Below are 25768 nucleotides of genomic sequence, written 5' to 3'. Positions count from 1 at the left end.
AGGCGCAGGAAACGTATGGGTGTCACCTTTTGTGCGGAGTGGGCCTTTTGCGTAGCAGTAAGCATCCCCGCCGCTGGGCCAGAAGGAGTAGGGTTTTGAACCCCACTCCAGACAGTCCCGGCAAGTGGAGTCGGAGTTCCAACTTTAAATTCTGGGTGGACATCCAGCGGGATACTTGCGTCCGTGGGTGTTGGTGGCCCCCCCCCCCCCCCCAGATGGGTTGTGGGAGCCCGTAAAACCCTCCCGCCATAGGACTAACCACCCTAATGGCTGGTTCAAAGATGGTTACGGTCACGGAATGAGCGTTAATCACGGCCATAAATCCTTCCACCACTTCATACAGTTCCCCAAAGGGAACAGTGTGAGGATACGTACGATGATGACCTCTTGCGCAATGCACCTCCTTGGACCCTCAGTCGCAGATGCGAGGGGGCAAGTCGTGCAATTGTTAAATTTTTCATTTTATTGACATGTAAAATGTTGGCCCAGTAATTCCCTTCCAACTGCGCGAGTACGGTCGGGGTACTTACGCATCTGGCCGGATGAAATGCCGGTTTTCAGCATGCACAGTGCTTTTGGGGAAAACCGGCATTTCCTGTCCTCTGAACGAAGGGGTTCAGAGGCAGAACGCGTGCGACTGCACAGGCAGCGCGTGCGCAGTATAATTCGCCGCTTTCATTACTGCTTTCAGTGAGGTCAAGTCCTTACAACTTACACATGAAAAAAGCATGGGTACAGTTGCTCCAGAGGCTGCGGAGGAAGATATTTCTTATCGTGGAGCTTCTGAAAGTATGTATGTCTGTATATATTCCTTTGCGTGTTATGTATATATTCCTTTACTTATGTGTATGAATGTATTATTTAATTATGACTTTCAGAGAAAGTAACTTATTTGAAAATCATAATTAAAAACATACATTCATACACATTAGTAAAGGAATATAAAACATACATACATATACGTAAAGGAATATATGTGGACATACATACATAACTCATTCTCACATTCCATTCACACAGCCACAATTGCTCCTTCTACCTACCGTTCTGAAAACCCTTTTTAAAAAAAAAAAATTTTAACTTTAAAACTTACTTAAAATTTCTTAAAATAACTTCCCTCCCTTTCCCAAACAAAAATATTGCATTTCAGAAGCTCCACGATAAAATGTTTCTTCCTCCGCAGCCAATGAACCACTTTACACTTGCTTTTTTCAAGTGTAACTTCTGAGGACTTACCCTCACGGATTTCATGAATGAAATCTACGAAGTTCACTGCGCAAGCGCTGCCTGTGCAGTCGCACGCGCTCGAGGTCTGGAAATGCCGGCGTTCCCCGCATGCGCTGTTCATGCTGAACGCCGGCATTTCCAACGGCCAGATGCGTGAGTACCCCGAGCGCACTCACGCCTTTGGCTGCGAAATTCTGGCCCATTTTGTGCTGCAAATTGCTGGAAGTGTGAGATGGAAACGGCATGGCTCCCTCTACAGGACAGCTGGGATCTAAGTGAACAGGGCAATCAACTGCGTATCTCTTTTAACCAATCAGATTGAAGGATTGTGAAATTAAGAGCACAAGGACCGAGACAGAAGTTTAAATTAGAATGGTAAATTCAATGTCAAATCAGGTACAGAGAGAGAGAAAAAAAGATTGGATTGAGAGAGAGAAATGAGAGACTGAAAGAAAAAGTTAAGTGTTTCTTTAAAATCTCAAACAATTAAAACCTGATGGAATGAGACACCACACTTGTAATGGTTAATTTTCAGTGCCAGAGAGGTTGACTGGCAGTAATTAACACTTATCACATCGTTAATAGCGTATTTAGACTTGAAATAACTTTGTGGCGAGTTTACTTCATATCTACAGTGCAAGTACAGGAACTTCAAGCGTCTCAATGCATTTGAATGGGGAGTTAGACAGTGAGGTGCCGCTTTTGTGAAGCTAACAGCGGAGTGGCGCATCTCCGACAGCAACTTTTCAATTTTTGTATTTAATCACGCATCTGCCCTTGCCTGAAATTGCTGTGACATTTACACATAAATAACAGCGATGCTATTAGCCTCACTGTTCTAACAGCAGCAAATTTTGGGCTAATAAATGCTGAATGGTTTTCATTTTTGTTGTTGTTTTTCTTCCATGACACAGTGGACAAGCAACACAAAAAATGATAACACAGGAGGTGGAAAGCTAATAAAATTTCATTACAACATTCAACTCCAATGCAATATGATAAGTATTGTGTATTTTTGGGAAGCAATAGACTATTAATTGATAAATTGGTGTGTGACTAAGAGTCGGGTGCTTGGTGTGCACAAAACACTATCACCATGTTTAAATGCAAGATTATTTTAAGAATCTCCAACCAACCAACTGAGAAATCCACAAAGATACAGTTTCTGTGTGCCTGATAAGAGTGTACACCCTTTCCCCGTATAGGGACACACCCTACTTACCCAACTCCAGGGAGCTTTAAAACACACGTTGGAAAAGCCAAGCATTAGGAGACGCCCAAGAATGTGTACGGCTACGGCTCAAGTTTAAAATCTGCACATTTTACCAACATGAGGCACGATGAAGTTTCCCACTGCTTGTCCAGGAACATGGTAAGGCATTAGCTGGTAGAATTATTCTGCCACTCAATGGGAAGAATCCCAGTCTTTATTGACAAGTTTAACCCTCTAGGTTCCAACAGTGAGCTAGACTGACTGGTCAGTCCTCAGGGCCCTGGAGTACTTGCCCAAGGGAGGACAGTCACTAGTTGGTAATTAAGCTAGAAGTTGGTTATCATAAAACGTGTTGTGTTGCAAACCTCCTTTTGGCCACAGGACAAACACAAACCATATGCCACCAATTGGAAGTGCCGAACATCAGCAGCATCTGTTTACCTCTCTACAACCCAATCATAATGGGCAGCAAACTCTGAATTTATCAGCTCATGTTTCCATACCCAGCCTGCAATAATTTTCCCCAAGTCTCAAAACTTCCTCATCAGATATCTGCCTTCAGCATGGCAGATACAAAAGGCAGCATGCGACATTCCAGTCACCTTTTGCTTTTGAGGAGCATTTAAAAAGTGAACTATCCCCATGAGGCTTATTTTTTTATCCAGGGTACTAACAGTTTTAATAAATGCTCCAAATAATGGACATTTGGGATATTTATTAAGAAAAAAATGAATGTGACCATTTTCCCCCTCCCCGCCCAGTTCATTTGTGCCTATTGTGCTTGCAAGTTTTTAAAAGTTTGCAGAGTTACAAAAATGTAGTTTACCTTTCATTAAACTGAGGCTTTTCTTTCACATCAGCTATCTGCCCAGCTGCTGCTGTAGAAGTAGAATGCCATTGCCATGGGACACGAGGGCACAATTTATTTGAACTGTTCTTTGTAACTGCATAGGAAACAAAATAAGTTTTCCACATCATCCACCAGCATGTTTAGGTCACTGATAAATAATTCAAAATAGACTATCGGTAATGTCAGCATGACAGATTAAACAAGTAAATTATTTTTTTACGACTTCATTGATGGAGCTTGTGGAAATATTACCTGATCTCATTCTAGTGACTTCAAATAAATACTACCAGACCCAATTACTTAAAAACTGAGCACAAATATTTTAAGGCAAAAATTTGAGTCCATTGATTAGGCAAATTTTAAGTTATATCAGGTCTTGGGCAAACATAGCCTAAAACACCTCTGTCCAAAGCAAAGACACTATACACAAAGTTGGCCAAGGTTGGGAACTAAATATTCCAGGATACTTAACTTTTAGAAGAGATGGGCAAAATGGAAAAGGAGGAGGGGTAGCCCTGATAATAAAGGACAGGGTAAAGATAGCAGACAGAAAGGATCTTGGCTCAGAAAATCAAGTAGTAGAATCAGTTGGGCGGAGCTCAGAAACAGGAGCAGAAAACATTGGTGGGAGTTGTTTACAGGCCCCCCAAACAGTAGTTGTAATGTCGGACAGAGTATTAATCAGGAAATTAGAGGCGCATGTAACAAGGGTAAATCAGTAATCATGGGGGACTTTAATCTACATATAGACTGGGCAAACCAAATTTGCAGTAATAGTGTGGAGGACGAATTCATGGAATGTACACAAGATAACTTTCTCGATCAGTATGTTGAGGAACCAACCAGGGAACAGACTATTTTAGATCTAGTATTGTGCAATGAGAAAGGGTTAATTAATAACCTTGTAGTAACGGGGCCCTAAGGGAAGAGTGACCATAAAATGATAGAATTTTATATTAAGTTTCAAAGTGATTTAGTTAAATCAGAAACTAGGGTCTTAAATCTAAATAAAGCAAACTACGTAGGTATGAGGGGCGAGTTGGCCAAGGTAGATTGGGAAACTACATTAAAAGGTATGACAGAAGTCAAGCAATGGCTAGCATTTAAAGAATTCATATATAATTTACAACAAATATACATTTCTTTAAGGCACAAAAACCCCACAAGAAAAGTGGTCCAGCTGTGGCTAACAAGAGAAGTTAAAGATAGTATTAGATCAATGGGAATGTAAGTTGTGAGGAGGATGCAAGGAGGCTTCAAGGGGATACAGACAGGCTAAGTGAGTGGGCAAGAACATGGCAAATGGAATATAATGTGGAGAAATATGAAATTATCCACTTTGGTAGGAAAAATAGAAAAGCAGAGTATTTTTTAAATGGAGAGAGATTGGGAAATGTTGGTGTTCAGAGGGACCTGGGTGTCCTTGTACATGAATCACTGAAAGTTAACATGCAGGCACAGCAAGCAATTAGGAAAACAAATGGTGTGTTGGCCTTTATTACAAGAGGATTTGAGTATAAGAGTAAAGACATCTTACTGCAATTATATAGGGCCCTGGTGAGACCACACCTGGAGAATTGTGTACAGTTTTGGTCTCCTTACCTAAGGAAGGATATACTTGCCATAGAGGGAGTGCAACGAAGGTTCACCAGACTGGTTCCTGGGATGGGGGGATTGTCCTATGAGGACAGATTGAGTAGGCTAGACCTATATTCTCTGGAGTTTAGAAGAATGAGAGGTGATCTCATTGAAACATACAAAATTCTTACAGGGCTTGACAGGGTAGATGCTGGGAGGATGTTACCCCTGGCTGGGGAACCAGGGGTCAGTCTCAGAATAAGGGGTCGGCCATTTAGGACTGAGATGAGGAGAAATTTCTTCACTCAAGAGGGTGGTGAATCTTTGGAATTCTCTGCCCCAGAGGGCTGTGGAGGCTCAGTCATTGAGTATATTCAAGACAGAGATCGATAGATTTTTGAATATTAAGGGAATCAAGGGATATGGGGATAGTGCAGGAAAGTGGAGTTGAGGTAGAAGATCAGCCATGATCTTATTGAATGGCGGAGCAGGCTCGAGGGGCCGAATAGCCTACTCCTGCTCCTAATTCTTATGTTCTTATGTTACTTACAGACTCAACTATTCCAATGCTCTTTTGGTCGCCTCCCATCTTCCACCCTCCACAAACTTAAGTTCATCCAAAACTCTGCTGCCCATATCCTAACTCACATCAAGTCCCGTTCACCCACCTACACAGGTTCCCCGTCCCCAAATACTTCCATTTTAAAATTCTCATCCTAGTGTTCAAATCCCATCATGGCCTCGACCCTCCCTATCTCGAACCTCCTCTAGCTTTACAACCCTCCGGAGCTTTCCTCCAACTCTGGCCTCTTGTCCATCCTCCTTTTCCTTCGCCCCACCATTGGCAGTCATGCCTTCAGCTGTCTGGGCTCCAAGTTCTGGAATTCCCTCCCCAAACCTCTCCACCTCTATCACTTCTTTAAGACCATCCTTACAAGCTACCTCTTTGACCCAGCTTTTGGTCACCTGTTCTAATGTCGTCTTCTTTTGGCTCGGTGTCTATTATTTTCTGATTATGCTCGTAAAGCACCCGGAGATGTTTTACTATGTTAAAGTAGCTATATAAATGCAAGTTGTTGTTGTCTTGGCCCTACCCCCGGTACTCCCTCTCTAAACCTCTCCACCTCCCTCTCCTCCTTAAAACCCACCCCTTAGACCAAGCTTTTACTCACCCTTCATTATTTGGCTCATACTGCTACCTCCCATTGGGCTCAATGACAATGTCGTTGTGAACAGAGGCCAAAGTTCTGGCAGTCACTATTCAATGTTAGGAGAACTAACATGAAGATTCCAAACTGAGATTAAAAAGTTCCCAGGATATTCAATGCACAAGCTTGGCACTTTTAAAATAAGGCTTTGCAACAAGCTGCAGTTATCCTACACCCAGTGCAAGACACAAGCAATGTAAGACAACCTACTCTTGGCTTCAGTGTGCTTGTAAGTCAAATCTGACTCAAGCTATAGTGTTTTTGTATTGCTGTACATCCTGGACCTCACTGCACTTATGCAAAAATAATAGTGCGTGAATACGCTTGTAAATAACACAAGCAGCATAAATTTCACAGTTTCACTAACCAGATCAAGGATTTCCAATACTGGTAGGTTTCCACAGTAAACATGTGCCAGGATTTATACTTGGGGTTAATATTTCAGATTAATGGATTTACAGTATAATAAAACAATACATGACATATCAGAGACTGGAGTACGTTACATTTTTTCCCAGAAACTCTCACTCACCAGACAAGAGAGCCAGCCGGGGCAAACTACCTTCCGACTTTGGCAAGCAGCATGTTTAATCCTGCGTCGCTCATCCAAGTTTTTTTTTAAATTAATTTATTTGTTCTGGGAATGTAGGCAATGCAGTAAAAACTATATTTAATTCCCATTCCTAGTTTTTCCTGAGAAGGTGGTAGGGGTCACTTTAGAGAGCATGAAGAGTTAGCCTTATATTATGGGACTAGAGTCATACGTAGGGAAGGCCTGCAGGGGTGGCAGGTTCCCTTCCCTACAGGACATTAGTGAACCAATTAGGTTTTTACAACATGGTCGTTTTTCCGCCCTGGAGATAGCCAACAAATTATTAGGTCCAATTTCACCATTTGCCATGTTGGGATCCAGTACCATAATGATTCACTTACTGTACCCACAAGTGATCATTCTACATGCACGAGTCCAGACAGAATGCCTCAGCAACCTATTCAACTACTGTGGGAAGGGGTGTAGATGGCAGATATGTCATTGAGAACCAGTACTTTCACCAGTAAGGGCCACTGCTTAGCAACCAGAAACAGGAATTCTGGTCAATTTTTTCCCCTCCTTAGCCCAAAAACAGAAGACAACTGTAGGGCTCCTGTAGCTGATCAGCTAACTCAACAGATCAAAGATTAAATCTTGGGCCTTTCTGGCCTGTTTAATTCAAGACCATATTACAATAGCATTTCTTCATTGAACTTCTGGAGCAGCCTATTTTGGGGTGACAGAGAGGTTGCAGGTTGTCCTTTAAACATAAAAAGGGCCCAACAGTGGTGCAAGTGAGGCTCCCAAGTCATCATCTTTCTGCTCCGCATGTAGTTTTTTTACTGGAAAGTTGTTTTAATTTTTACAAAGAAGCTACATCTCGCACAAGTAATTTCATCTCATCTGAATCATCTCTAAGTGGAGCTAGAGGCTCTGACAGTGTGTTTTGCAATTGCTTCCCACACTACTGATTGGCAGGTAAGGAACTGCTGATCTGTGATATGTCCTTCAGCCACTAAGGAGGATATAGACTGTGCAAATCAGAACAAATGGCAGGAGTTTTTTTAATTCATTCATGGAATGTGGGTGTCGCTGGCAAGGCCAGCATTTTTATTGCCCATCCTTAGTTGCCTGGAACACTACATTCCTAAATTTATTTTGCCATCAACGGGAAACTACTTGGGATTTCTGCAACATTACTACTAAATCCAGTTCTCTCATATATGAAGGTGCAGCCTTCAACAGTCCTGTAATGGAGTAAGAAACAAAACAAGAGGCTGTGGGATAACTTAAGAATACCGAGTGACATTAATCAAAACAAAAAAGTACATAGAAACAAGTCGGGAAAAAGCTATACTTGCTGCAAACCTAAGTGGGTGATGCCATTATCATATGAAAGAGAATATCTTTAGTTTTACTGACACCAGTTAATGTACATGAAGGATACCCAATATTTATTGGTATTTATTTCCCCGTGAACCCAAAACTGAGGTTCCACTTTTACTGTGAAATCTGCCATGTATCATTAAAACCTTTGGCTACATTGTCCATTGGAACGCAAAAAATAAGAAAACACGGAGTGAAAAATAAACCAGTCTGTACTGTTAGAAATCAAGACTGCAGTATTAACAGTCATTTCAGTCCATCTCTCTTAAATGAAACAGCACTATTATTCAAATTCTATGTCCTTTTAACTCCACCTCTGCATTTGGGTATCTTCAGTTTCATCTATATCTCCTCAAAGTAAATTTTCAGTTGTTCTTATTTTGCTGATACCTCATTTACTGTACAAGAGCAAATGACTTCCTGACAAATGCTGGCAGCTTCAGAAGGTGGATCTGCCAAGAGAGAAAAGAACTGGCATCGAGCTGAGAGCCCTCTTATATATAGCAAAAAGTGAGAGACATGAGAATAGCAAAGCGAGCTTAAAGTGGCATCCCCCTTGCGGTTCTTCCCTATTGATGATGTCCTTTTCTAGTGGTAACTGAAAGATACCAACATTATTTTGAAATCTTAAAAGGTCTAGCCACTTTGAGAATACAGGAAAGGTAGGCAGGCACTCCAATTTTTTTAAAACCCAACTGAACATTCATTTTATCCTTGTACAGGTCTGTGGCCAAGTGGTCTAAGTACTGGGTTATGCTTCTGGTCAACTCAGAAAAAAAGAGAAAGAGACAGAAAATGCATTTATATAAAGTGCCTTTCATGATAACCTAAAGTGCTTCATTGCCAATTAATTATTTTCAAGTGTAGTCATTTTATGTATGCAAACACTACAGACAATTTGTACACAGCAATCTCCCACAAACAGCAAGCGAGATAAGTGACTGGTTAATCTGTTTCGGTGGTATTGGCTCAGTGACACTCATACTCACTATTCTTCTGGAAGTGGCGCCATTGGATATTTTACATCTACCCGACCAGGCATAGAGTTTCAGTGATGCTTCGGTTTATGTCTCATCTGAAAGACTGCACCTCTAACCATGCATTACTCCCTCTGTAAATGTCCAAGTCCTTGAGTGGGGCTAGACCCCCACAGCTTTCTAATTTGGAGGTTAAAGTGCTACTGAGCCAAGCTGACAGAAGTACAAGCTCTCCCTACTTGGTGGTGTGATGATTTCTGTATTGTTAGTTGAAACTGTCAGAAGAGCAAAGGTAATGTTTGTAAAATAGGTTTTTGGGGTCTAAGTGGTATAATGGTTTTGACACTCACCATTCACCCTCAGGACCTAAATCTGAATCCTGTCCAAAATGACTGAATTAAAATCTCTTTGCTTTGTGATTCTTAAACAATCTTGAATATGTTCATAAAGAATAGAAAAAATGTGGTTATGTATAGTATTAGTGCAAGTACAGTACAATATGTGGGACACTTGACAATATTTGAAAAATGTACTAGTTACAAAGCTAAAGTAAAAGCTAATTTAACTGTTAAAATCTTTCCAAATTGATTTTAAACTTGGGAGCAATTTATTTTTATTCAGTCATGGGATGCGGACCTCACCGGCAAGGCCAGTATTTATTGCCCATCCCCAATTGCCCTTAAGGTGGTGGTGAGCTTGGCCATTTCAGACGGCAGTTAAGAATCAACCACATTGCTGCAAGTCTGGAGTCACATATAGGCCAGACCAGGTAAAGACGGCAGATTTCCTTCCCTAAAGGACATTAGTGAACCAGATGGGTTTTCATCGTCACCATTACTGATACTAGCTTTTTATTCCTGATTTATGTAATTAATTGAATTTAAATTCCCCAGCTGCTGTAAAATAAACAAAGGTTAATGTTGGGATCTGGAATGCATTACCTGAAAAGGTGGTGGAAGCTGATTCCATAAATCATTTTAAAAGGGAGTTGGACAGGTACTTGAGGACATGGAACTTACAGGGTTATGGACAAAAAGCTGGGTTGTGGGACTAAGCACGACTGCTCTTTCAAATAGCCAGCACAGGCATGACGGGCCGAATGGCCTCCTGTGCTGTAAGTTTCTATGAAATCAAAACTCTTCTCGCTGCGTGGTGATTCAAATACCAGTTTCTCTATATCTACCCGATCAAATCCTTTAATCATTTTAAACTCTGGAATTAGATAATTCCTTAATCTTCTATACTCGAGAATACAAGCCTAGTCTAGGCAACCTGTCCTCATAATTTAACCTATTTAGCCCAGTATCATCCTGAATCTGTGCTGCACCCTCCTCCAAGAATATATCCTACTCCAGTACTCCAGACGGGGTCTAACCAGAGCTCTATACAGCTGTAACACAACGTCCACCCTTTCGAGAAGGCCTTTTAAATTATTTTTTGTACCAGTACACTAGCTTTCAGTGATTTTTGTACATGGATTACAAAGTCTCTCTGCTCATCCACAGTTCCTTGCTTCTCGCCATTGAGAAAACACTCTGATCTATCTTTCTTGGGTCCAAAGTGGATGACCAGACACTTTCCCGCAGTGATCGCCATCTGCCACAGTTTTGCCCACTCGCTTCATCCATCATTGTCCCTTCGCAATGCCCATCCGTACACTATTTACGGTGCCACCTAACCTAGTGTCATCAGCAAAACGTAGCTATACGGCTCTCTATTCTATCATACATTTATAAAATAGTCATTTAAATCCGGATCTGCTCCAGTCTAACGATAATCCAAACTCGGGTTTACAGGTGAAGCTAAATAACCTCGAATTAAAGGTAAACAACGTCGGTTGACGAGATGCGCCCACACAGTCGCCGCTTCTAGAAATTCCAGCACATCAACCGACACAAAAAAGAAGCGTTTTCATCGCTAAATAACTTCCGTTTTCTCCCCCCCTAAAAAACCAACCCTGCATTTATCGGGCGATCGGCGCGATTTTCCTGCCGGCAAAACGACCTTTTCTGTCAGGAACAAACCTCGGGAAAAGTTACACAACAGCCGCCCAGACCCGTCCTCGCCCACCGGCTCTGCTCTGCCCCGGGAGAAGCAGGCGCTTCCATCCGGAGAATCGGAAAGTCGCCAGCGTCTACAAATCGTCTTTTTTTAAAAAAAAACAATTTATCGTTAAACTCACCAACACACAGGCGAGCGGCCAGCCTCAGCAGCGCCATGTTGTTTGTGCAGCTCTCAAAGCCGTCCCAGGCTCCGCACTCAACTCCCCTGCTGCCGTTCCACTTGGCTACTAAGGTGCACCACCCCCTTCTCACTCTGAAACATCCCACCAGCAAACAACAACAACTTGTATTTATATAGCGCCTTTAACGTAGGAAAACGTCCCACGGCGCTGCACAGGAGTATTTTAAGACAAAGAAATTTGATCCACATAAGGAGAAATTAGGGCAGGTGGCCAAAAGCTTGGTCAAAGAGGTAGGTTTTAAGGAGGAAAGAGAGGTAGCAAGGCAGACAGGTTTAGGCAGGGAATTCCAGAGCTTCATGCCGAGGCAACAGAAGGCACGGCCACCAAAGGTTGAGCGATTATAATCAGGGATCCTCAACAGGGCAGAATTAGAGGAGCGCAGATATCTCGGGGAGGGGGGCTGAAGGAGATTACAGGGATAGGGAGGGGCGAGGCTATGGAGGGATTTGAAAACAAGGATGAGAATTTTGTAATCGAGGCGCTGCCACGGGGAAGTGGGAACTCCTCCTGCAATTTTCCCCCCCATCTTTCAAAAAAAAATACTATAAAGAAAGTTTTTAAAAACCTTGTTAAATGTGGATAAGAAATGCTGAATATTGGGGTCTGCTGAAGGTCTTTTGATTTGTTTGCAATGAATACTGTAAGGCAAGAGCGTGTTGTACAACAAGTGCTCTGGAGTGAGCCATAAGTTGTTCATTGCACAATATATCTTGTTTTTCTTGTTCATTTTTTTTACAACGTTGCAAGACAATAACCTGTTGTATAATATTCAGTGTAGGCTGAGTTGTGACGTTTCTCTTTGAGAAATTCTTGGTATTTACAGGTGGTTGGTTTGTAACATAGGGGAATCAAACTCTGGATTATCACCAGAAGAAAGGAGATGTTAAAATAATTTTGGTGACACAGAAGGTTATTACAACATGAAGTGCTTTACCACAAGTTATTGAGACAGAGGCAATAATCATATTTGAAAAGGAAGAATACCCTCTGCCAAGTGACCATTCTTCATTTTTGTGTCTAAAGAACTTTCATTTATAGAGTGCCTTTCATGTCCTCAGGACATTCCAAAGTGCTTCACAGTCAATTAAGTATTTTTGAAGTCTAGTCTTTGTTGTGATGTAGGCAAACTCGACAGCAGTTGTCAATGAGCCATTTGACTGCAAGGGGCAAGACAGCCAAGCAGGAGCCTGTCTTCACCCGAAGTCCATACACTTTAAACACCCACCACAAGATCGTGTTCAGAAGTGGGATTCCTGGCCAAATTTCCCTTCCCAAGTCCAAGGGGCACTGAGGCCAATTCTGGCACACTACCCACTGGCCAAGCATAGAACAGCTATAAATCAACAGATTTACAGGACTTTCAAGGAAGAATGACACATAATCTCTCCTTAATTTGTTTTTTTTTGTTGAGAAACCAAGTAAACAGCCTACGCCCATATTGCACAAGTAAAAAATGAAAGATGATCAATCAGGATTGAGTAACAACATGCTCAAGTTTTAAAACCTTGAAGCTTGTAGGAAAGGGGTGGGTGAGGAGTTCCCCAGCTTATGAATGGAGGAGCAGCCTATTATGTAGTGTTCTTTTCGAGCAACTTAACACAGTAAATTAATCATTAGTTACACTGCCCTACTTCATAGAAAACTATGGCGCAAAAAGTCACATATGAGAAAAGTCAGCCAGCATTTACAAGCGGTATTTAAACATCTGAATATGATTGCTACTGTGTGGCTGGTATCATGCAAATATCAACTATGTAAAGGTTTGGATAATAGAGAGGTACAGAAATATTGTGGTGTTTTGCTCAACTATCAAGGACAAATTTTGCCAAACCCTCAGGGGCTTAACTAAGAATATAATTTAGTGGGAATGGTAGCATAATGGTTATGTTTGCTGATGACTGCACAGTGTTCAGTGCCATTCGCAACTCCTCAGATAATGAAGCAGTCCATGTCAGCACGCAGCAAGACCTGAACGACATCCAGGCTTGGGCTGATAAGTGGCAGGTAACATTCGCGCCACACAAGTGCCAGGCAATGACTATCTCCAACAAGTGAGAGTCTAACCATTGCCCCTTGACATTCAATGGCATTATCATCGCTGAATTCCCCACCATCAATATCCTGGGGGTCACCATTGACTAGAAACTTAACTGGACCAGCCACATAAATACTGTGGGAACAAGAGCAGGTCAGAGGCTGGGTATTCTGCGGCGAGTGTCTCACCTCCTGACTCCGCAAAGCCTTTCCACCATCTACAAGGCACAAGTTAGGAGTGTGATGGAATACTCTCCACTTGCCTGGATGAATGCAGCTCCAACAAAACTCAAGAAACTCGACACCATCCAAGACAAAGCAGCCCGCTTGATTGGCACCCCATCCACCACCTTAAACATTCACTCTCTCCACCACAGGTGTACCATGGCTGCAATGTGTACCATCTACAAGATGTACTGCAGCAATTTGCCATGGCTTCTTCGGCAACCTCTACCACCTAGAGGGACAAAGGCGCATGGGAACACCACCACCTCCAAGTTCCCCTTCAAGTCACACACCATCCTGACTTAGAAGTATATCGCCGATCCTTCATCGTCGCTGGGTCAAATTCCTGGAACTCCCTCCCTAACAGCACTGTGGGAGTTTCTTTACCACACGGACTGCAGCGGTTCAAGAATGCGGCTCACCACTACCTTCTCAAGGGCAACTAGGGATGGGCAATAAATGCTGGCCTTGCCAGCGACGCCCACATCCCATGAACGAATAAAAAAAGTTACTGGACTAGTAATCTAGAGGCCTGGATTAATGATCTGGCTAAGAGTTCAAATCCCCCAACACGGGAATTTAAATTCAGTTAATTAAATAAATCTGGAATAAAAATCTAATATCAGCAATGGTGACAATGTACCTACTGGATTGTCGTAAAAACCCATCTGGTTCACAAATGTCCTTTTCCTTTAGGGAAGGAAATCTGCTGCCCTATATCTTCAGCCAGAAGTGCCGAGTGGATGGTCCATCTCGGCCTCCTCCTAAGGTCCCCACCATCACAGAAGCCAGTCTTCAGCCAACTCGATTCACTCCACGTGATATCAAGAAACGGCTGAGCGCACTGGATGCAGCAAAGGCTATGGGCCCTGACAACATCCCGGTGGAAGACTTGTGCTCCAGAACTAGCCGCGCTGTTCCAGTACAGTTACAACACTGGCATCTATCCGACAAAGTGGAAAACTGTCCAGGTATGTCCTGTCCACAAAAAGCAGGACAAATCCAATCCGACCAATTACCGCCCCATCAGTCTACACTCAATCATCAGCAAAGTGATGAAAGGGGTCGTTGACAGTCCTATCAAGCGGCACATACTCAACAATAACCTAAATGGACAAACATGGACAAAAGAGCATAATTCCAGAAGTGACGAGAGAGTGACTGCCCTTGACTTCAAGGCAGCATTTGACCAAGTGTGGCATCAAGGAGCCCTAGTAAAACTGAAGTCAATGGTAATCAGGAGGAAAGCTCGCCACTGGCTGGAGTCATACCTAGCACAACGGAAGATGGTTGTGTTTGTTGGAGGCCATTCATCTCCGCCTCAGGACATCTCTGTAGGAGTTCCTCAGGGAAATGTCCTAGGCCCAACCATCTTCAGCTGCTTCATCAAGGACCTTCCCTCCATCATAGGGTCAAAAATGGGGATGTTCGCTGATGATTGCAGTGTTCAGTTCCATTCGCAACTCCTTAGATAATGAAGCAGTCCATGCCCACATGCAGCAAGACATGGACAACATTCAGGCTTGGGCTGATAAGTGAGTGGCAAATAACATTCGCGTCACACAAGTGCCAGGCAATCACTATCTCCAACAAGAGAGTCTAACCACCTCCTCTTGACATTCAATGGCATTAACATTGTCGAATCCACCACCAACATACTGGGGGTCACCAGTGACCCGAAACTTAACTGGAGCAGCTGTGGCTACAATAGCAGGTCAGAGGCTGGGTATTCTGCAGCGAGTGACTCACTTCCTGCTTCCCCAAAGCTTTTCCACCATCTACAAGGCACAAGTAAGGAGTGTGATGGAATACTCTCCACTTGGCTGGATGAGTGCAGCTCCAACAACACTCAAGCTCGACACCATCCAGGACAAAGCAGCCCGCTTGATTGGCGCACCATCCTCCACCTTAAACATTCTCTCCCTCCACCACCGGCACACCATGTCTGCAGTGTGTACCATCTACAAAATACACTGCAGCAACTTGCCAAAGCTGCATCGAATGCACCTCCCAAACCCGTGACCTCTACCACCTAGGACACGGGCAGCAAGCGCATGGGAACATCACCACCTCCAAGTCCCCTTCCAAGTCACACATCATCCTGACTTGGAAATATATCGCCGTTACTTCATCGTCACTGGGTCACATTCCTGGAACTCCCACCCCAACAGCACTGTGGGAGAACATTCACCACACGGACTGCGCAGTTTAAGGCGGTGACTCACCAGCCCCTTCTCAAGGGCAATAAATGCTGGCCTTGCCAGCAAAGCCCACATCCTGTGAATGAATTTAAAAAAACTGAAACCACCGCACACCGCTAAAAATTCCCAACTTATCTAAACTAAAACTAATTTTATAGAGTATTTTCAAAATTATTTTATCAAAATGTCTCCAAACCCTGGATAAGATTTGGTACAAAATCTAAATTCTCATATCACGGAAGGTGGCAGGACAAATTGAGAAAGCTTTAAAACAGCATACAGGATTCTTGGCTTCATAAATAGAAACATCGAGGACAAAAGCAAGGAAGTTCTGCTAAACTTTTATAAAACACTGGTTAGGCCCCAGCTGGAATAATGTGGCCAATTCTGGGCACCACATTTTAGGAAGGATATCAAGGCCTTAGAAAGCATCCAGAGATTTGCTAGACTGGTACCAGGGATGATGGACTTCACTTTTGTGGAGAGACTCGAGAAACTGGGGTTGTTCTCCTTAGAGCAAAGAAGATTAAGGGTAGAAGTGATAGAGGTGTTCAAAATCATGAAGGGTTTTTGTTTCCACTGGCAGAAGGATCAATAACCAGAGGACACAGATTTAAGGTAATTGGCAAAAGAACCAGTGGCGACATGAGGAAAAAAAACTTTTAGACAGCGAGGCCATCGATGTTAGTTGGTCACCAAGAAATCAAATAGGAAATTCAGAAGAAACTTCTTTACCCAGAGTGGTGAGAATGAGGAACTCGCTACCAAAGGGAGTGGTCAAAGCAAACAGCTTAGTTGTATTTAAAGGGAGGCGAGGTAAGCATATGAAGGAGAAGGGAAATCTTCGGAAATCTCTCTTAGCCGGCAAAATTCAGGAGTAGGTTCAGGTAAGTTTTACTATATATTAGTGGCTGTGTAACCGGGGTTCCTGGATCTGTGGCCATGTAACCAGGGTTCCTGCACCTGTGGCCGCGCAACAGGGACTCCTGGATCTGTGGCCGTGTAACCGGGACTCCTGCACAAGTGCCGTGTAACCGGGGCTCCTGCACCTGTGGCCACAGTAAATAATAATTCTAATAGGTCTAAGAGCGTTAAAAAAACAAGCCTGAAGGCTTTGTGTCTTAATGCGAGGAGCATTTGTAATAAGGTGGATGAATTGGCTGCGCAAATAGAGGTAAACGAATATGATTTGGTTGGGATTACGGAAACGTGGCTCAAGGACAGCCAAGACTGGGAACTCAACATCCAGGGGTATTCGATATTCAGGAAAGATAGGCAAAAAGGAAAGGGAGGAGGGGTAGCATTACAGGTTAAAGAAGGGATTAACACAATCTGTATGGGTAGAATTGAGAAATACTAAGGGGAAAAATACATTAGTGGGAGTGGTATATAGACCTCCAAACAGTAAGGCGGAGGTTGGGGATGGCATTAAAAGGGAAATTAAAGAAGCGTGCAATAAGGGCACAGCAGTCATCATGGGTGAATTTACTCTACATATAGATTGGGCTAACCAAATTAGTAACAATACTGTGGAGGAGGAATTCCTGGAGTGTTTACGGGATGGTTTCCTGGACCAATATGTCGAGGAACCAACCAGAGATCAGGCCATCTTAGACTGGGTATTATGTAACGAGAAAGGATTAATTAGCAATCTTGTTGTACGAGGCCCCTTGGGTCGGAGCGATCATAATATGATCGAATTCTTCATTAAGATGGAGAATGAAGTAGTTGACTCAGCAACTAGGGTCCTCAATTTAAATAAAGGAAACTACGATGGTCTGAGGAGTGAGTTGGGTAGGATTGATTGGGGAATGGCACTCAAAGGGTTGACGGTGGATAGGCAATGGCAAACATTCCAAGACCGAATGGATGAACTACAGAAGTTGTTCATCCCAGTTTGGCATAAAAATAAAACAAAAAAGGTGACTCAACCGTGGCTAACAAGGGAAATTAGGGATAGCATAAGATCCAAGGAGAGGACATATAAATTGGCCAGAAAAAGCAATAATCCTGAGGATTGGGAGCAGTTTAGGATTCAACAAAAGAGGACAAAGGGATTAATTAAGAAAGGGAAAATAGAATATGAGAGTAAGCTTGCAGGGAACATAAAAACTGACTGTAAAAGCTTTTATAGATATGTAAAGAGGAAAAGATTGGTGAAGTCAAGCGTAGGTCCCTTGCAGTCAGAATTGGGGGAATTTATAATGGGGAGCAAAGAAATGGCAGACCAACTAAATACATATTTTGGTTCTGTCTTCACAAAGGAGGACATAAATAACCTCCCAGAAATACCGCGGAACATAGGGTCTGATGAAAGGGTGGAACTGAAAGAAATCAGTATTTGTAGGGAAATGGTGTTAGGAAAATTGATGGGACTGAAGGCCGATAAATCCCCAGGGCCTGATAATCTACATCCCAGGGTACTTAAGGAAGTGGCCCTAGAAATAGTAGATGCATTGCTGGTCATCTTCCAGAACTCAATAGACTCTGGAACAGTACCCATGGATTGGAGGGTAGCTAATGTTACCCCACTATTCAAAAAAGGTGGCAGAGAAAAAGCGGGGAATTATAGACCGCTAAGCCTGACATCGGTAGTGGGGAAAATGCTAGAGTTCATTATAAAAGATGTAATAGCAGAGCACTTGGAAAGCAGTGACAGGATCGGACAAAGTCAACATGGATTTACAAAAGGTAAATCATGCTTGACTAATCTACTGGAATTTTTTGAGGATGTAACTGGTAAAATAGATAAGGGAGAACCAGTGGATGTGGTGTATTTGGACTTTCAGAAGGCTTTCGATAAGGTCCCGCATAAGAGGTTAGCGTGCAAAATTAAGGCACATGGGATTGGGGGCAAGGTATTGACTTGGATAGAGAACTGGTTGGCGGACAGAAAGCAAAGAGTTGGAATAAATGGGTCGTTTTCCGAGTGGCAGGCAGTGACTAGTGGGGTACCGCAAGGATCGGTCCTAGGACCCCAGCTGTTCACAATATATATTAATGATCTGGACGAGGGAATTGGATGTAATATCTCCAAATTTGCAGATGACACAAAGCTGGGTGGGAGGGTATGCTGTGAGGAGGATGTCATGAAACTCCAGTACGATTTGGACAGGTTGGGTGATTGGGCAGAAACATGGCAAATGCACTATAATGTGGATAAATGTGAGGTTATCCACTTTGGTGGCAAAAACAGGAAGGCAGATTATTATTTGAATGGCAATAGATTGGGAGAAGGGGAAGTGCAAAGAGACCTGGGTGTTCTTGTGCACCAGTCGCTGAAGGTAAGCATGCAGGTGCAGCAGGCTGTTAAGAAGGCAAATGGTATGTTGGCCTTCGTAGTAAGAGGGTTCGAGTACAAGAACAAGGATGTCTTGCTGCAGTTGTACAGGGCCTTGGTGAGACCGCACCTTGAGTATTGTGTGCAGTTTTGGTCACCTTACCTGAGGAAGGACGTTCTTGCCATGGAGGGAGTGCAGTGAAGATTCACCAGGCTGATACCTGGGATGGCAGGAATGACGTACGAGGAGAGATTGTGTCAATTGGGCTTCTGCTCACAGGAGTTTAGAAGATTGAGAGGGGATCTCATCGAAACCTATAAAATTCTGTCAGGTCTGGACAGACGAGATGCAGAAAGGATGTTTCTGATGGCCAGGGAGTCCAGAACCAGGGGTCATAGTCTAAGGATAAGGGGTAAGCCATTTAGGACTGAAATGAGGAGGAATTTCTTCACCCAGAGAGTGGTGAACCTGTGGAATTGTCTGCCACAGAGGGCGGTGGAGGCCAGTTCATTAAATATATTCAAGAAAGAGTTGGATATATTTCTTGAGGCTAAAGGGATCAAGGGATATGGGGAGAAGGCAGGGACAGGGTACTGAATTTGGATGATCAGCCATGATCTCATTGAATGGCGGAGCAGGCTCGAAGGGCCGAATAGCCTACTCCTGCTCCTATCTTCTATGTTTCTATGTACAGGGCTCTCGTACCTTGGTAAGTATACCTCTCTGTAATCCAGCCTTTTTGATCAACCGGCACCCTGCCGGTCCTGGATTAAAAAAAAGTTTCCTGTATAGGGTTATGCTGATAGAGTTAGATGAGGACAGACAGGAGGAGGCTCGAGTGGAGCATAAATGCCGCCATAGACTGGTTGGGCCAAATGGCCTGTTTCTGTGCTGTATCTATATATATAAAAGGATACATCTGTCTGTCATTCCGTCTGTCTGTCTGTCTGTATTGTACAAACTCGAAAGTTATAGAGCGTACCTACACGTGCGTTACATCGAAAGAAAGCTTACGATTCCAGAACCGTCATAAGCGTATTTACGTTTTGGCCAGACAAAAATTGCGCCCGCGGTATCCAAAAAACGTTCAACATTCCGCTCATTATCCGCTCATTAGCATCGAGTGACGTCGAGGTCGACCAATCGTACGGTCGAGCGACCCGACGGTCGACCAATCGCTGCGTGGCGGGGGCAGGTTCCTGGCGCGTGCGTCGGGCCCTCCTAGAGTCGAGTGACGGGATGATTGACCAATCCTACGCTTCGGTGACCTGACGGTCCACCAATCGGTGCATGTGTGGGCGGGACTTATCGTTCTGTACCGAGGTGAGTCGCCGCCATCTTGATTCCAAACTTTTCATTTCTTTTTCCCGCTTTCTGCGTCTTTAAAAAAAAAGTTGCTTTTAAAACACGTATTGTTTTTTTAAAAAGTTAATTACTTTCTAAATCTTTTATCTAATCTCATTAATTTTCCTACCTTTCCCCGTTTTTGCAGGTAGGCCTCGAAGCCTGGGCGTCTGTTGCCAGCCATGCTGGACCCTATGCAATTGTTTTGTGGCAAGCTCCTCCCACCCCTCACCCCCCACCCCCCCCGCTGGGCCCGATTCCGAACCAGCGGCCAGCCATCTTGGTAAAGGCTGGCTGGGCTCACTGCAACCTCCCCGCGCTTCATTCGGAAGGGGAGGGGGAGCGGAGAGGGTTACCCCGGCAACCGGGCTCGCCAGCCGCAATCGGCCGCTCAGGCCCAGAGATCGGGAGGCGGAGAGTTACCAAGGGAACCAGGCCCGGCCAGCCGCAATCGGCCGTCTCAGGCCCAGGCCTGGAGATCGGGAGGCGGAGAGGGGAGGAGGGTTACCAAGGCAACCGGGCCCGGCCAGCCGCAATCGGCCGTCTCAAGCCCGGTCTCGGGAGGGCGGGGCTCGGGCTCACCGGGGCGCTGCGCTCGGCATGTCAGTGCGTGGGGCGGCACGGAGCTCAGCGGAGCCATCGGCCGCAGTGAGGAGAGGGTCTGCTGGCTCCCCCCCTCCTCCCCTCTCCCCCACCCCTCCCCTCTCCCACCCCCCCTTCCTCCCCTCCCCGTCGCGCTCTCTCTCCCCTTCCCCCCCGTCTTCCCCCCTCCTCCTTCCCCCCACCTTCCCCACCCTCCTCCTTCCCCCCCTTCCCAGTCGCTCTCTCCCTTCCACCCCAGTCGCTCTCTCTCTTCCCCCCCCAGTCGCTCTCTCTCTTCCCCCCCCAGTCGCTCTCTCTCTTCCCCCCCAGTCGCTCTCTCTCTTCCAACAACAACATGCCCTCGAAAAAGCCTCGGCACCGCCGGGCACTCCAGCTTCTATATATATAAAGCAGTCAATCTGTCTGTCTGTCATTCCGTCTGTCTGTCTGTATTGTATAAACTCGAAAGTTATAGAGCGTACCTACACGTGTGTTACATCGAAAGAAAGCTTACGATTCCAGAACCGTCATAAGCATATTTACGTTATGGCAAGACAAAAATTGCGCCCGCGGTATCCAAAAACGTTCAACATTCCGCTCATTATCCGCTCATTAGCATCGAGTGACGTCGAGGTCGACCAATCGTACAGTCGAGCGACCCGACGGTCGACCAATCGCTGCGTGGCGGGGGCGGGTTCCTGGCGCTTGTGGGCGAGCCCTCCTGGAGTCGCGTGACGGGACGATTGGCCAATCCTACGCTTCGGTGACCTGACGGTCGTGTGTGGGTGGGCCGTATCGTTCTGAACCGAGGTGAGTTGCCGCCATCTTGATTCCAAACTTTTCATTTTTTTCCCGCTTTCTGCGTCTTTAAAAAAAAAGTTGCTTTTAAAACACATTGTTTTTTAAAAAAGTTAATTACTTTCTAAATCTTTTATCTAATCTCATTAATTTTCCTACCTTTCCCCGTTTTTGCAGGTAGGCCTCGAAGCCTGGGCATCTGTTGCCAGCTATGCTGGACCCTAGGCAATTGTTTTGTGACAAGCTCCTCCCACCCCTCACCCCCCCCCCACCGCTGGGCCCGATTCCGAACCAGCGGCCAGCCATCTTGGTAAAGGCTGGCTGGGCTCACTGCAACCTCCTCGCGCTTCATTTTGGGGAGGGGGGGGCGGGATGCGGAGAGGAGGGTTACCAAGGCAACCGGGCCTGGCCAGCCGCAATCGGCCATCTCAAGCCCGGAGATCGGGAGGCGGAGAGGGGAGGAGGGTTACCAAGGCAACCGGGCCCGGCCAGCCGCAATCGGCTGTCTCAAGCCCGGTCTCGGGAGGGCGGGGCTCGGGCTCACCGGGGCGCTGCGCTCGGCCTGTCAGTGCGTGGGGCGGCACGGAGCTCAGCAGAGCCATCGCCTACAGGGGGGAAGAGGGTCTGCTGGCTCCCCCACTCCCCTCCCCCCCTTTCTCCCCCCCCTCTTTCCCCCCTCCCCTCCCCTCCCCCCCATGGCACTATTTCGAAGAAGAGTAGGGGAGTTATCCCCGGTGTCCTGGCCAATATTTATCCCTCAACCAACATAATGAAAACAGATTATCTGGTCATTATAACATTGCTGTTTGTGGGACCTTGCTGTGCGCAAATTGGCTGCCGCGTTTCCCACATTGCAACAGTGACTCCACTTCAAAAGTACTTTGTTGACTGTAAAGCGTTTTGAGACGTCCGGTGGTCGTGAAAGGCGCTATATAAATGCTTCTTTCTTAAGCGTACTATGCACAGTTTTGGTCTTCGTACTATGAGAAGAACAGAGAAGCACTGGAGGAAGTGCAAAAAAAAGATTTACAAGGATGGTACCAGAACTGAGAGATTACAGATGTCAGAAAATATTGAATAGGTTGGGGCATTTTTCTTCAGAAAAGAGAAGACTTGGAGGAGACCAGATAGAGATCTTTAAAATTATGAATGGGTTGGATAGAGTAGATGTGGAGAGAATGTTTCCACTTGTGGGAGAATCCAAAACTAGGGGCCATAAATACAAGATAGTTACTAGTGAATTCAAAAGGGAAATAGAGAAATATCTTTTCGTAGAATGTGGAACTCGCTACCATAGTAAGTGATTGACGCAAATAGCTTAGATGCTTTCAAAAGGAAACTAGATGAGTACATGAGAAAAAAGGGAATAGAAAGTAACGCTGAAGAGCTGAGTTGAGGTGAATGGAAGGAGACTTGTGTGGAGTACAAACAGCAGCACAGACTAGTTGGGCCTAATGGCCTGTTTCTGTGTTTTCTTTTATTCATTCCAGGGATGTGGGTGTCGCTGGCAAGCCCAGTATTTATTGCCCATCCCTATTTGCCCTTGAGGAGGTGGTGGTGAGCGGCCACCTTGAACTGCTGCAGCCCTTATGGTGAAGGTACCCCCACAGTGCTGTTGGGGAGAGAGTTCCAGGATTTTGACCCAGCGACGATGAAGGAACGTTGATATATTTCCAAGTCAGGATGGTGTGTAACTTGCAGGTGATGGTGTTCCCATGTGCCTGCTGCCCTTGTCCTTCTAAGTGGTAGAGGTCGTTGGTTTGGGAGGTGCTGCCGAAGAAGCCTTGGTGAGTTGCTGCAGTGCATCTTGTAGATGGTACACATTGCAGCCACGGTACACCGGTGGTGGAGGGAGTGAATGTTTAAGGTGGTGGATGGGGTGCCATCAAGCGGGCCGCTTTGTCCTGGATGGTGTCGAGCTTCTTGAGTGTTGTTGAAGCTGCACTCATCCAGGCAAGTGGAGAGTATTCCATCACTCTCCTGACTTGTGCCTTGTAGATGGTGGAAAGGCTTTGGGGAGTCAGGAGGTGAGACACTTGCCACAGAATACCCAGCCTCTGACCTGCTCTTGTTGCTCTAGTATTTATGTGGCTGGTCCAGTTAAGTTTCTGGTCAATGGTGACCCCCCAAGGGGATTCGGCGATGGTAATGCCGTTGAATTTCAAGGGGCGGTGATTAGACTTGCTTTTTGGAGATTGTCATCGCCTGGCAGTTGTGTCGCGCGAATGTTACCTGCCACTTATCAGCCCAAGCTTGAATGTCATCCAGGTCTTGCTGCATTCGGGCACAGACTGCTTCATTATCTGAGGAGTTGTGAATGGAAATGAACACACTGCAATCATCAGCAAACATCCCCACTTCTGACCTTATGATAGAGGGAAGGTATATTCTATGTAATATGTAGAACCCAAGCAGCTTGGGTTAGGGTGTGCTGGGAATTCTACAGAATTATTGGTATTTGCTAATTTTTTTGTGAGGAGAGGGGGGATTGTATACATTTTTACTTTTTTCTAGTAACAGATCTTATTTCAAAATCTATATTCTTTCTAACAGCTGGAAGATGCATTGCGTCGGGAGAAGAATCTGGAAGACGCCAAAAAAAGTTATTAAACTGGATCTTAGTCGTGAAGAGCCACATCAGGTAATTGGCGATATATAATTAGAAATTGACAATACATCAGCTATAATGTACAATAAATTAACATTGCAAACTATATCTGAACTAGACAGTACCCTTAGGCTATGTTGTGTTGGTCCAGGTGGTAGCATATTTATATATCGTTGGATAACCTTCTGATTTTTGAGGGAGGGGTGGGTGTTCCCCCGATTTCAACTCAACAAACCTCCACTGTGACCTCCAGTGCTTTTTAAATCAACAGAAAATCAATGTTTATAAGGACATAATAGGAGCAGGAGTAGGCCAATCGGCCCCTCGAGCCTGCTCCGCCATTCAATAAGATCATGGCTGATCTGATCCTAACCGCCAATCTACTATCACAGAACCATCTCCTGAATCTAACAGAATTAGACACACCAAATAGGAGCAGGATCAGGCTACACGGCCCCTGGGCCCGCTCCGCTCCCCACAGGGCCATGACCGATCCGAACCTAGACTCATGTCCAAATTCTTGCCCGCTCCCCGTAACCCTTAATTCCCTTTACTTCTAGGTAACTGTCTATTTCTGTTTTAAATTTATGTAATGATGTAGCTTCTACAGCTTTTTGGGGCAGCATATTCCATGGACCTACCACCCTCTGAGTGAAGTAGTTCCTCCTCATCTCAGTTTTGAAAGAGCAGCCCCTTATTCTAAGACTATGCCCCTTAGTTCTAGTTTCACCCATCATCGGGAACATCTTCCCTGCATCCACCCGATCCAACCCCTTCACAATCTTATATGTTTCAATAAGATCGCCTCTCATTCTTCTGAACTCCAATGAGTAGAGTCCCAATCTACTCAACCTCTCCTCATATGACCACCCCCTCATCCCCAGGATTAACCGAGTGAACCTTCTTTGTACTGACTCGAGAGCAAGTATGTCCTTTCTTAAGTATGGACACCAAAACTGTACGCAGTATTCCAGGTGCGGTCTCACCAGTACCTTGTACAACTGAAGCAATACCTCCCTATTTTTATATTCTATCCCCCTAGCAATGAAAGCCAACATTCCATTGGCCTTCTTAATCACTTGCTGCACCTGCATACTAACCTTTTGAGTTTCGTGCACCAGGACCCCCAGATCCCTTTGTACTTCAGTACTTTCCAGTTTCTTGCCATTAAGATAATAACTTGCTCTACAATTTTTCCTGCCAAAGTGCATAACCTCACACTTTCCAGTATTGTATTCCATCTGCCAAATCTCTGCCCACTTACTTAGCCTGTCGATGTCCCCTTGCAGGTTTTTTATGTCCTCCTCACTCACTACTTTCCCTCCCATCTTAGTATCATCTGCAAACTTTGATATGTTACACTCGGTCCCCTCCTCCAAATCGTTTATAGATTGTAAAGAGTTGGGGACCCAGCACTGACCCCTGCGGAACACCACTAGTTACTGATTGCCAGTCTGAGAATGAACCATTTATCCCAAC

The 25768-nt window shown here is 44.9% G+C and overlaps 1 protein-coding gene across 1 annotated transcript in view; it reads right to left on the bottom strand.

Moving 5' to 3' along the window:
• fech (ferrochelatase) overlaps positions 1–11396 on the bottom strand; it is a 66700-nt gene extending 55304 nt beyond the window's left edge. The window contains exons 1-2 of the mRNA XM_085974434.1: positions 11154–11396; positions 3267–3384 (exon numbers count right to left, since the gene is read on the bottom strand). Of these exons, the coding sequence (XP_085830560.1) occupies positions 3267–3384; positions 11154–11190 (155 nt within the window). The 5' untranslated portion in view covers positions 11191–11396. The remainder of the gene's footprint in view (positions 1–3266; positions 3385–11153) is intronic.
• Between the last annotated feature and the right edge of the window lie 14372 nt (positions 11397–25768).

The sequence above is a fragment of the Somniosus microcephalus genome, chromosome 2 (genome assembly GCF_052327205.1).
Source record: "Somniosus microcephalus isolate GS21.2 chromosome 2, FLI_Smic_1.0, whole genome shotgun sequence".
Lineage (NCBI taxonomy): Eukaryota > Metazoa > Chordata > Chondrichthyes > Squaliformes > Somniosidae > Somniosus > Somniosus microcephalus.
This window is presented reverse-complemented; position numbering and strand designations above follow the sequence as displayed.